General features: G+C 45.5%; 1 protein-coding gene across 1 annotated transcript in view; it reads right to left on the bottom strand.

Annotated features, from left to right (window-relative positions):
• Nucleotides 1-2,617: 2,617 nt before the first annotated feature.
• Nucleotides 2,618-13,067, bottom strand: part of LOC308685957 (mitogen-activated protein kinase kinase kinase 11) — a gene marked incomplete at its 5' end in the record, with an annotated part of 28,146 nt that continues 17,696 nt past the window's right edge. Inside the window, 13 exon segments of the mRNA XM_081358116.1 lie at nt 2,618-3,244; nt 5,595-5,784; nt 5,786-6,063; nt 7,034-7,137; nt 7,249-7,381; nt 8,240-8,347; nt 9,809-10,052; nt 11,667-11,782; nt 11,785-11,824; nt 11,826-11,840; nt 12,393-12,484; nt 12,487-12,502; nt 12,504-12,543. Of these exon segments, the coding sequence (XP_081214242.1) occupies nt 2,661-3,244; nt 5,595-5,784; nt 5,786-6,063; nt 7,034-7,137; nt 7,249-7,381; nt 8,240-8,347; nt 9,809-10,052; nt 11,667-11,782; nt 11,785-11,824; nt 11,826-11,840; nt 12,393-12,484; nt 12,487-12,502; nt 12,504-12,543 (1,960 nt within the window). The 3' untranslated portion in view covers nt 2,618-2,660.

The following is a 13,067-nucleotide window of genomic DNA, read 5'->3' as shown; positions in this document are numbered from 1 at the left end:
AGCGAGCGAGAGAGAGAGAGAGAGAGCGAGAGAGAGAGAGAGAGAGAGAGAGAGAGAGAGAGAGAGAGAGAGAGAGGAGAGAGAGAGAGAGAGCGAGAGAGAGCAGAGAGAGAGAGAGAGAGAGAGAGCGAGAGAGCGCTGATTTGAGGCATGTTTGGGTTCGCGCTCCGGCTACAGTCCACCTGATGTTTCCCAGGTCAAGTGGAAATCAGTTCACTAAATAATGTAAACTTGACCGACTGCTTCCTTTCCACTTTAAATAATAAAGCTAAAGTCTAGTCCACTTCTGCCCAAACACCACCAGAGAGGTCAGAGGTCGCAGAGCGTTTCTCGACGCGGTTAAACGCACATCTCTCTGCTCGTGTGAAATCACGGACACGTTCTTTGGCACATGCGTCGGATGCGTACTGGATTCTCCCGCACACTATCGGCGTGACAGAATAAGCCTGGGCTGACATCAGAACATTAGACCGTGAAGACCCGCTATACTTCAAGCCAAACCGAAACATTAATTAGCGTGAGATTCAAACAAAATCAGGACAAAACAAAGTTAGACAGGAGTTTGTTTCGGGAACTTTCCGAGAAACACCTTTGAATTGTAATTGGTCAGTGGTGATGATGTAATAGGTGGGTGTGGCTTTGAGGCTCCCCGCCTTCTTTGCCATATTTTCTCTTCAGTTTGTCGAGGTCAGAGTTGCTCAAGTATTTCGTTCTTTTCCCCCTTAGAAAGAGCGTGGCCCTGATTATATCGGGGCCTTAAAGCGGATCAACCCATCCGAGAGGAAAACATGAGGTTCTGAGACTCCCGACACTCAACACTCTTCCTTTCCCAGATCACATGGGAATCTCCCGTGCTTTCATTTCCCAGAGTTGGCATGGATTAGGGCTGCACGACCCTGGAAAACACTGACATCGCGATATTTACTCTTTCTGTGATATACTGTATATATAGAGTCTAGGGATGCACGATATATCGGTATCGGCCGATCGGCCGACATCGGTTCATTTTAATGTTATCGTTATCAGCCCAATGAAAACATGTGGCCGATATATTAAAGCTGATAAATAATGTGTTATTTCCCTCAGCTGAGACTCTTCTGATGCGCACTCTCCAACATGATGGGTTTGAATTACGTGAAATATGATCGAGATCACTTCAAAAAAGGAAAATACTGTTAAGTACAACATATCTGTCATATAGACTACAGACAATTATCATGAACACATTATAATTGTGTGTTTTGGACATGGATTTTGGTTTAGTAATCAAGCTCTCAAAACTTGGATTTAGATTTATCAGCCAATATATCGGTTACGGGCTTTCAAATAAAGAATTATCGGTTATCCGTATTGGACAAAATTTTGGTGCATCTCTAGTTGAATCCACGTGTACCGGATGTGGACCGGATCTGGGCCAGATGTGGATCAGATGTGGACCGGATGTGGACCGGTTGTGGATCAGATGTGGATCAGATGTGGACCGGATGTGTACCGGATGTGAACCGGATGTGTACCGGATCTGGGCCAGATGTGGATCAGATGTGGGCCAGAAGTGGACCACGCGTGTACCGGATCTGGGCCGGCACCATGTCGCTGTCTGGGCTTGAATAGCTATATTTAGGATATAACTCTAGAATGCGCAGGTGATTTTGTTGATGAGTTTGGGTAAGGCATATTCCCACTGTTTTTGACCAATTCAGTATAAAATAATATGTGATTTTTATTATATATATTTTATTACTAAACAAAATTGTAATATTGTAACATTTGTACTGTAAAATAAGAAATTGATCATTTAAATACAAATTATTGTATTTTACATTGCAACTGTAACATTAAAATACTAATATTTACATCTTAATTTTTTCAATTTTTAGACATGAAACCATTAAGCGTTTAATTTGAAGACAGCAACATAATGTCGGCCCAGATCCGGCCCACATCTGGACCGTGTTGAGTCCACATGTACCAGATCCGGCCCACATCTGGACCGTGTTGAGTCCACATGTACCAGATCCGGCCCACATCTGGACCGTGTTGAGTCCGGCCCGGATCTGGACCGTGTTGAGTCCACATGTACCAGATCTGGCCCGGATCTGGACCGTGTTGAGTCCACATGTACCAGATCTGGCCCGGATCTGGACCGTGTTGAGTCCACATGTACCAGATCTGGCCCGGATCTGGACCGTGTTGAGTCCACATGTACCAGATCTGGCCCGGATCTGGACCGTGTTGAGTCCACATGTACCAGATCTGGCCCGGATCTGGACCGTGTTGAGTCCACATGTACCAGATCCGGCCCGGATCTGGACCGTGTTGAGTCCACATGTACCAGATCCGGCCCCGATATGGACCGCGTTGAGTCCACATGTACCAGATCCGGCCCGGATCTGGACCGTGTTGAGTCCACATGTACCAGATCCGGCCCCGATATGGACCGTGTTGAGTCCACATGTACCAGATCCGGCCCGGATCTGGACCGTGTTGAGTCCACATGTCCAGCCCGGATCTTGAATAGCTATATTTTGGGAAATAACTCTAGAATGAGCAGGTGATTTTGTTGGCGAGTTTGGATTGGGAATATTCCCAGTGTTTTTGAGCAGTATCGCGATGTCAGTTTAATCTGGATGTATGGTGCAGCCCTGTTCACGGGCCAGGGTTCAGAAGCGGTCGTCTCTGGGCAGCGCCGGGGACCGGAAAGGGCTGAGGCCGAGGCTCCGGCGAGGGTGGACCCGCTCCTCCACCGGCCGAGCCCAGCCCAGGTCTATGAGCGGGGAGTCGGCCGGGTTCAGCGGGGCGACCCGCAGGGACAGATTCGGGCTGCCGTTGGTCGAGCAGGGCGCCGAGCGCGAGGTCGGGAAGGGGGTGGAGAAGGGGTCAAAGGTCGACCCGTGGTCCGAGTTCATGGAAGGGTCCACCTTCAGATTGAAGGGGTCACAGTCCGGCGAGGGGAAGGGGTCACAGTTCGTGAAGGGGTTGTTGGGCGAGGGCCGGAACCCCAGGCGAGGGCTGGTGGGACTGCTGGCGGGTTTCCGAACGCCGGCTCGGTCCACGGCGCCGGCCGATATGAAGCTCCACGGGTCGATGCGGGGCCGGTTCGGGGACGGGCGGGGGCGAGGCACGATGTTGACCTCCAGACGACGGGTTTTAGGGCTCCACAAACGGGGGTCTGGGTACAGGGCGAACGGCATCGGAGACTTGTCCTCCGCCTCAAACGTGTCTTGACACAACGGAAGATCCAACACTAATAAAGAGAGAGGTGAATCAGTGACAGCTCAGCGGTGCTCGGATACAAGCTTCTGATAAACACACAAATGTAAATGTAACATAATTTGTTTACAGCATCAACTGCACACTTAGTTTTACTGTATTCTAATTCTTGCACTAGTAACAACAGTTTGGGCTGTTTTATGTTAAATATTTACTGGTTCTGAACAGTAGTTCATATTTCAATATTTGAAATATTACTTAAAAAATGACATCTTATTCTACTAGAGCAGGTTTTCCTGCTGTAATGTTGATTATTTTCCTCATATTCTCCATTGTTGCGGCTCCTCTCTTCCCAGTCTGTCAGTAACGCTCGGTTTACTTCCTGTCTCTATGAAGCCCCTCCTTCTGAAAAGCACACTGTGCTCTGATTGGTCGGCTGGAGCAGTGTGTTGTGATTGGTCGAGCCAGTTTAACACACTACTAACTAACTCAACCAGGCCCCGCCCCTTTATTTTGCTTATTAATTATTATAATGAGGAATATTGTGACGTGTTCGTTCCCGGAAGAAACTCAAGACTACAATGGAGACGTTTCAGGAGTTCAGAAACACTGACACTGATATAGAGAAGAACTGCAACATTAATCACACTAAAGAGAGATGAACATGGAAACGGCATCATAAGTCCTCTTTAAAACATAAATATCCTAGCATTATTTATGCAACTGCAGTGTAAATATCTAAAGTCTGATTCAGAAGTGCCACTTCTGCAGTGAAAAAGTGGATTTTGTTGATACCGATTTCATTTGATTGGCAACAACCTGTTTAATGGAGAAATATATGATCCGAACTGTTGAGTTCGGCTACAATAACACCACATTATTTTAATTATTAATTAATTTTAAACAGTTCAGTGGTCTACTGTCAGTTCTTGGTACATTCATCTACATTTATGCATTTGACAGATGCTTTTATCCAAAGACGTGTGTACATTTATCATTCAGACCCGTGACTCTGGCGTTATGAGCTAAAGCAGTGAATATAACTGAAATAAACTGAGATTTGTACAGTAGTTTAATATTTGCATTAAACATTTCTGTATAACAAGGACAAGTCTCCACTGAGGGTGAGGGTTAGGGTGAGGGGGTGAGGGTTAGGGTGAGGGTGAGGTTTAAGGTGAGGTTTAGGGTTAGGGTGAGGGTGAGGATGAGGGTGAGGGGGTGAGGGTGAGGATGAGGGTGAGGGTGAGGGGGTGAGGGTGAGGGTGAGGTTTAGGGTGAGGGTTAGGGTGAGGGGGTGAGGGTGAGGGTGAGGGGGTGAGGGTGAGGTTTAGGGTGAGGGTTAGGGTGAGGTTTAGGGTGAGGGTTAGGGGGTGAGGGTGAGGGGGTGAGGGTGAGGGGGTGAGGGTGAGGGTTAGGGTGAGGGGGTGAGGGTGAGGGGGTTAGGGTGAGGGTGAGGGGGTGAGGGTGAGGGTGAGGGGGTTAGGGTGAGGTTTAGGGCGAGGGTGAGGGGGTGAGGGTGAGGGTGAGGGGGTGAGGGTGAGGTTTAGGGCGAGGGTGAGGGGGTGAGGGTGAGGGTGAGGGGGTGAGGGTTAGGGTTAGGGGGTGAGGGTGAGGGGGTGAGGGTGAGGGTGAGGGGGTGAGGGTGAGGGGGTGAGGGTGAGGTTTAGGGTGAGGGTTAGGGTGAGGTTTAGGGTGAGGGTTAGGGGGTGAGGGGTGAGGGGGTGAGGGTGAGGGGGTGAGGGTGAGGGGGTTAGGGTGAGGGTGAGGGGGTGAGGGTGAGGGGGTTAGGGTGAGGTTTAGGGCGAGGGTGAGGGGTGAGGGTGTGAGGGTGAGGGTTAGGGTGAGGGTTAGGGGGTGAGGGTGAGGGGGTGAGGGTGAGGGTGAGGGGGTGAGGGTGAGGGTGAGGGTGAGGGGGTGAGGGTGAGGGTTAGGGTGAGGGGGTGAGGGTGAGGGTGAGGGTGAGGGGGGGGTGAGGGTGAGGGGGTGGGGTGAGGGTGAGGGTGAGGGGGTGAGGGTGAGGGGGTGGGAGGGGTGAGGTAGGGTGAGGGGTGTGGGGTGAGGGGGTGAGGGGGTGAGGGTGAGGGGTGAGGGTGGGGTGAGGGTGAGGGTGAGGGTTAGGGTGAGGGGGTGAGGGTGAGGGTGAGGGGGTGAGGGGGTGAGGGTGAGGGGGTGAGGGTGAGGGTGAGGGGGTGAGGGTGAGGGGGTGAGGTGTGAGGGGGTGAGGGTGAGGGTTAGGGTGAGGGTTAGGGGGTGAGGGTAGGGTGAGGGTTAGGGGGTGAGGGTGAGGGTGAGGGTGAGGGTGAGGGGGTGAGGGTTAGGTGAGGGTGAGGGGGTGAGGGTGAGGGTTAGGGTGAGAGTGAGGGGAGGGTGAGGGTGAGGGTTACCCAGCTGTGAGGAGTGCAGTCCGTGACTCGCCCTCCTCCTGCGCACGCCGCTCTGATACGAGACCTCGGCGTCCCCATTAGCATGAGCCGTCCAGTCTCCGGTGCTGTCCTGCGTCCTGCGGTCCCGGTCCCGGTCCCGGGGTTTGGCGGCGGCGGGGTCAGCATCAGCGGCTTGGTCTCGGGAGGCTTCAGTGAGTCCAGGAACCCCCGGGCAGAGAGTCTGTGCTGAAGGTGATCAGATCCCCCACGGGCTCCGGCTCCGGCTCGGGCGCGGGCAGGTGCGTCCGGGATGAGGCCCGCGGCGGGGGGGTGGGGGGGTGCTGGGCCTCGAGGCAGCGACCCAGAGCGACGGACGCCAGCAGGGCGGCGCTGCTGAGCAGAGAGCGGTGTGTGTTCTTCGCCACACCCCGGGGATCCGGCTTCGGGGAACCACAGGGGGACGAACCCCCCTCCTCACTCTCTGAACCCTCTGACACACACACACACATATGAGAGATATATATACACTACCAGTATAAAGATAATACAGTAAAGTGTAATTTATTCCTGTGATCAAAGCTGAATGTTCAGCATCATTACTCCAGCCTTCAGTGTCACATGATCCTTCAGAAATCACTCTAATATGAGGATTTGATGATCAAGAAACATTTATGATTATTATCAGTGTTAGAATTTTTTTTTTTTCAGGATTCTTTGATAAAATAAATTTCAAAAGAACAGCATTTATCTGAAATAAAAAGCTTTTGTAACATTAAACACTACCGCTCAAAGGTGTGGGTCAGTCAGAATATTTATTACATTTTTTGGGGAAATAAATAAAAGAAATCGATACTTTTATTCATCAAGGATTAATTAAAGTGATTAAAAGTTACAGTAAAGACATTAATAATGCTTCAATAAATTCTATTTCAAATAAATGCTTTTTTTTCTTCTTTTTTTTACTTCTCTTCATCAAAGAATCATAAAAAAAAATTTACACAACTGTTTTCAACACTGATAATAATCAAATGTTTCTTGATCATCAGATCCTCATATTAGAGTGATTTCTGGAGGATCATGTGACACTGAAGACTGGAGTAATGATGCTGAACATTCAGCTTTGATCACAGGAATAAATTACACTTTACTGTATATTCACATAGAGAACAGATGATTTACACTGGAATAATATTTCACAATATTACAGTTTTTTTTTTTTTTTTAACAAATAAATGCAGCCTTGGTGAGCAGAAGATACTTTCAAAACATAAAAAAATCTTACAGATACTAAACCTTTAAATGGCATTGTATATATATAGCGATATATATGTACACACAAGCAGACAATGACAGTCCCTCAGTGAGCAATGACTAACTTTAAGATGTTTCACAACATGAGCAGCACTGGTGTGTGTGTGTGTGTGTGTGTGTGTGTGTGTGTGTGTGTGTGTGTGTGTTACCGTTGTGGCTGGATGGTGTGACGGGTCTGTACTCCTCGAAATCAGCTTTAGATTCGTCATTCTCATTACTGTCCATGTCCAGGAGTTTGGCTCTCATCGACAGACTGACACACACACACACACACACACACACACACACACACACACACACACACACACATCAGACCACTTGACTTCATCCGTTTTGCACACAAACGCTGTGAGAAAACACTCACCTGTTCTCGAGTCGGAGGACCTTCGGGCTCTTGGGGCTCGGATGCGGAGTGAATCTCCTCTCGCCGTTGGCTTGCTTGAGAGGAAGAGACTCCAGTGGCCAGAGCGAACTCCACTTACTCTCACTGGGACTCACTGGGACACACACGGGACACACTCAGACATGAGAAAACAACAGCGCCGCCTTGTGGTGACACTGATTCTGAAGAACCACACAAACACATGTGGATGTGTTCAAACATATGAAGTCTGAACAGAACTCGATCTCTCTCATCGATGAAACTGACGAGCAGAAGATCAGAGAAGAGCTTCATGACGGTTCACACCTCACACTGAGATTCAGGCAACACTGCGATTAACTGCACCGGCATTTAAAGGACAACTCAAAACATCTGTTTTCAACAGCTTTTAATCAGTGACAAACAATTTCATTATATGTGATGCTCTTTTCTCTTCTTCTGTTCTGTGTGACATCGTAAAGCACATCGGTCAACTTGTGTTATAAATAAAGTTGCTATTGCTATAAAATAAAGTGGTCAGACACTTGCATGTGTCATTATATTATTAACATTTTTATAAAAATCAATCTCAAATGGACTTACAAGGTTTCTGACCAGCCATTGTTGGCCATGCATGCTTTCATCCGTCATTAGAAGGTTAAAGTTTACTGTAGCTATATGTGGCCAAAATCTCATGTTATAAAAGATGAAGTGTTTTGAACAGGCTATTTAAAGCAGATTTATGAAAAATAAATAATAATAAATAAATAAATAAATAAATAAATAAATGTATAAATGTATGGCGATACGAGGTTTCCACCCGACAGCGACTAAATAAAGCTAACAATAGTTTGTATAAGAACAGAAGTAATGATTAGATCTTGTTAACTTGTCTTTTATAGGTTAGTTAAACTAAACCGAGGTCATTTACAGGTCATGTAGAAGGAGAGATGGAGGGATGATATATAATATATATGTGTCTGTACACACTCACGCTGTATCGCTCGGAAGCGCGGGCCGATGGACGGAGAGCCCAGATCTGGAGAGTTACGTCTCTTCTCCAAGCCCGGAGACGCCTGGACCGTGATCTTATGGATGAAATCTACAGCGAGGAAAACAAGCGATGTTTACAGCGAGATCACGGCCAACATGTCCATTCACACTCGTCACGAAAACAACGGAGAGACACTCTACAGACAAAAACAGGGCTCTTGATTTCTCATCGATGTACTGCGTCCATAACTCGTCTTCTTTCAGACTAGAGGAAAGAAAACATCCAATATTTCAGTGTTTATTTACTGCACTTTCTCTATTTGCATCCGCAGATTTCAATTACATTACATATCAATAAATTAATTTTCTCCACTTCTGTAACACTTACACACACCAAAACTTACAGTTTTATTCACATCTATATTCTGAAGGTTTTTACCGAGGGGTTTGTTCATATATCATTCAACCTGATTTTTATAACATTTTATTCCTAAAAACATGGTTAAAATGTGTTTTTTTTTGTGTCGGTCGACAGCGTTTTCTGATTTATGGAGTGATAAAAAGAGAAATCAAAAAACCCTTCTATAAAAACCTTTAACTCTAACATGTCAACAAAATCAAACAAGATTATTGAACTTGACTTTATCCAGTGTTCATATTAATCTTCTGGAAATGTATGCAAATTAGTGCATATTTACTTATTTAATCTGCATATTTAAACTACATTTCAGAAAACTTGTAATAACAAAGCAATTGTCTTAATGTACTGTGATTAATCAAATGGAAAAGTAAGGTAATATTAGTAGTTAATGTTCCCCCATTCACCTGTGCATCTCGTCTTAACAGAGAAACCACCGTTAGAACAACAGTTAATTATTACTAACGATGTGCAGAAATGTGTGTGTGTTTTCTGTGTTCTGCTCTCTGTTACATGTTAACTTGTTATTTTTCCATTCTAGTGTCATAACACCTCATTACTGTGTGATTGCACCTCATTAATATCTTAAATAAAGACTGTAATAATTAGAGTCTCTGAGAGTGCCATTTGCTTATAATAACATCTTAAATACACTGATCACAGATTATGTCTGTTAGCATCTACTCCACACATCCTAGCAGCAGCAGCGTGAAATCATATAATAAAAATCCTGAACATCCTAGAAACTGCATAATGTACTAAAATAATCCAGAACAGCCTCTCAACCACATTCAGTCAAACTAACATGTATTCAGACATCTTCAGCATTTCTCACATTATCACAGTTTGCGTGTTATTAATGTTGTCTTTTGTTGGACAAGAGGTTCATAAATGCTTCTCATGTCTGGAAAGATGTTTGACTCGTGTTGCTTTTTCAAATGCACGTTATAAGCGACTCAAACTCAGAGTGAGCCGCGTTTACTGAGCCGTACGTCACTGACACGCTGCACATAAACAATAATCTCAGCATGGTGATTTAATAATCACGATCAGCCAAAAAGTGCGATTACATGTAAACTGTGATTAATCGTGCAGCGCTACTCCGTGTGTGTGTGTGTGTGTGTGTGTGTGTGTGTGTGGTGAAGGCCTCACCCTGTGGCATGCTGATCTTCTCCCCGTTCTTAACCTTCAGCTTGTGCTTCTTGAAGGTCCCCTTGCGCTTCTTGACGTTGGGCTTCTGGTTGTGGTTGAGGTGCAGGATGAGCAGCGAAAGCTCTCGCTCGAACACGTCTTGCTCCCACTGGGCCAACTGTTGCTCTCGCTGACGGAGGAACTCCTCGTGAGACTTCTGTTCCAGAGCCGCACGCTTCAGCTCCTCCTCACGACAGCGCAGCTCCTACACACACACACACACACACACACACACACACACACGTGTTCACACATCATGATATTTCGGCATGTTTGAGTTCAAAGTTCATTGTCCAAACACTGCTGTTAACCTTTTTTGTCCCATCAATATTTGAAGCAGGGTTTTTATCGTTAAAGGGGTGGTGTAATGCCCTTTTCACAAGATGTAAAATAAGTCTCTGATGTCCCCAGAGTGTGTGTGTGAAGTTTTAGCTCAAAATACCCCACAGATATTTTTATATAGCATGTTAAAATTGTCACTTTTTGAGGGTGAGCAAAAACGTGCAGTTTTTGTGTGTGTCCCTTTAAATGCAAATGAGCTGCTGCTCCCGGCATAGTGGGTGGAGCTTCAACAGCTGGTGTGTGTTTGCAGCTTCAATTACCTCACACAAACACACACTGAACTTACAAAAACATAGCGTTTTATGTTCAAACCGGAGTCAGACAAAGATGGAGAGACTCAAGAAGAAGTGACAACATGTAGAAGCAACAGGACATTTCTGAATGGTTAGTTGGTGAGTTTATGAAGCTTATGTGTAGTTCTTCTAGTTATTGATTAGCATATTCTGTCTTGATAATCTATAAATCGTGTTCAGGGGGCGGGGTTTATGTAAATTTTAGGGTTGCTGATGTCACTAACCCGGGAGGAATGTGGTGTAGTCTCTCCCAGCCGTCTCTGTTGTAGTCCTTATAAAGCGATTTCTTTAAAAGCAAATATCTCCCTTTGCTCTGAACTTTGAGCGTTGTAACTTTGCAGATGTTGTAAGCTATTATGCCAGCCGCAGCTGGAACCAGCTTCCAGAGGAGATCAGATGTGCTCCTACTGTAGTCACTTTCACATCCAGACTCAGAACACTTCTGTTTAGCTATGCATTTACTGAATGAGCACTGTGCCGTGTTCGTCCGACTGATTACACTGTACTTTAATTCCTTTTTATTCTAAACTGTTTTAATTATTCTTATTTCTTTTGATTATTTTAATTACTTCTATGTAAAGCACTTTGAATTGCCATTGTGTATGAAATGTGCTATATAAATAAACTTGCTTTAGGTTTTAATAATTAATTTGACTTTTCCACGTGTTTGCATTTATGGGATACTGTTTTTTTTTTTCTACTAAATAATTTTAGAGCTCGACATAACAAGAAAAATGTATATTCACTGTCAATACATCCATGACTTAATATGTCATTATCTTCCATGACTTTCCAGGTCTAGAAATCCCACTTTTTAAAATTCCCTCATATATCCAGGGTGTTCCAAGACTGTGAGAATCTTGGTTCTTAAAATGAAAATGACATGAAAATGAATAAAAATAAGACATAGGATGTCAGTTTCCATTTTGATTTTGGGCTGTCCTTAGGCTTATTTTAAAGCTTGTGTTTGTCTCATTTTGGGTCCCTTTGAAAAGTCTATGAAATGCCATAGTTATTAGAGTTATTGATAATAAATGTACAACATAGCGAATTTAATTTTTACATTTTTTAAACACAATTTGCGAGTGCATGTGAGTGATTGACCATTAAAACATGAAAGCGGAGAGCAGTGATCAGGGTTAACAGGTCTAATCTATCCCATGATGCACCAGAGCCCCGCGCACCTTCTCTTTAGCCCGCAGCTCGTCGAACATGTCCTGGATCTCCAGCTTCCAGTCATCCTGGAGGGAATGGAAGGAGTCCTGAGGCATCTCCTCCTTCACCTGCTCCTCCAGAGCGTCAGCTGCTCCAGGATAGAGCTGAAACTGGGCCGCCGGTGCGGGGTCCTGGTCCCAGCACTCTGACACACACACACACACTCAACAGCGTTTAATGAACTTCACTGGCAAAGGAGTCAAGACAGACTTTGTTGTTGGTTTGACAAAGACTTAAATCACTTTAAAAGGTTGATGGTTTTTCAGGCCGTACCAGATACTCTACTGATAAAAAGTTGCAAATAATTTATGTTATTACATGGCTTAATTCCAATGTAGAATGCGGTCTGTTATTTCTTTATAACAGACCGCTGCGAAGTGTAACAGACCGTTGCCATGAAAAACAGCGCGTTGCTATGGACGCGGAACGGACTATTTTCTTTAGCGGAAGCAATACAATCGTTTTAAATCAATAAACTCCTTTTTGAATAAATAATTTGTGGTCAAATTATTACTTATTTGTAGGTAGCCATGTAATAAGCGGGATAATGTATAGTGAGCCGGTTGTTATAGTGAATAAACAACTTCGCGTCGGGATCCCGTTCAGCCTGTCGGGGGTTGTTATTCACTATAACAACCGGCTCACTATACATTAATCCCATTACTTATTGAATGTTGATGGATGGATGGACCCACCGGACCATGAGCATGGCGAAGGGGTTCAGGACAGGTGGAGGGTATTGGAAGCGTCAGTTTGTTTACAGCGACTCCATAGGCCACAGCCAGACATCAATCCCTCGGTACGGGGACCTCACCGGTCAGAAGCTCCCATAATAACACACCATAACTGGAGAGAGAGAGAGAGAGAGAGAGAGAGAGAGAGAGAGAGAGAGAGAGAGAGAGAGAGAGAGACAGAGAGAGAGAGAGAGAGACAGAGAGAGAGAGACAGAGAGAGAGAGAGAGAGAGAGATGAGAGAGAGAGAGAGAGAGACAGAGAGAGAGAGAGAGAGAGAGAGAGAGAGAGAGAGAGAGAGAGAGACAGAGAGACAGAGAGACAGAGAGAGAGACAGACAGAGACAGGAGAGTAAGAGAGAGATGAAGAGAGAGAGAGAGAGAGAGAGAGAGAGAGAGAGAGAGAGAGAGAGACAGAGAGACAGAGAGAGAGGACAGACAGAGACAGAGAGTAAGAGAGAGAGAGAGAGAGAGAGAGAGAGAGAGAGAGAGAGAGAGACAGAGAGAGAGAGAGACAGAGAGAGAGAGAGAGAGAGAGAGAGAGAGAGACAGAGAGACAGAGAGACAGAGAGAGAGACAGAGAGAGAGAGACAGACAGAGACAGAGAGTAAGAGAGAGAGAGAGAGAGAGAGAGAGACA

Source organism: Scardinius erythrophthalmus (assembly GCF_964197995.2).
Source record: "Scardinius erythrophthalmus genome assembly, chromosome: 2".
NCBI classification, from domain to species: domain Eukaryota; kingdom Metazoa; phylum Chordata; class Actinopteri; order Cypriniformes; family Leuciscidae; genus Scardinius; species Scardinius erythrophthalmus.
This window is presented reverse-complemented; position numbering and strand designations above follow the sequence as displayed.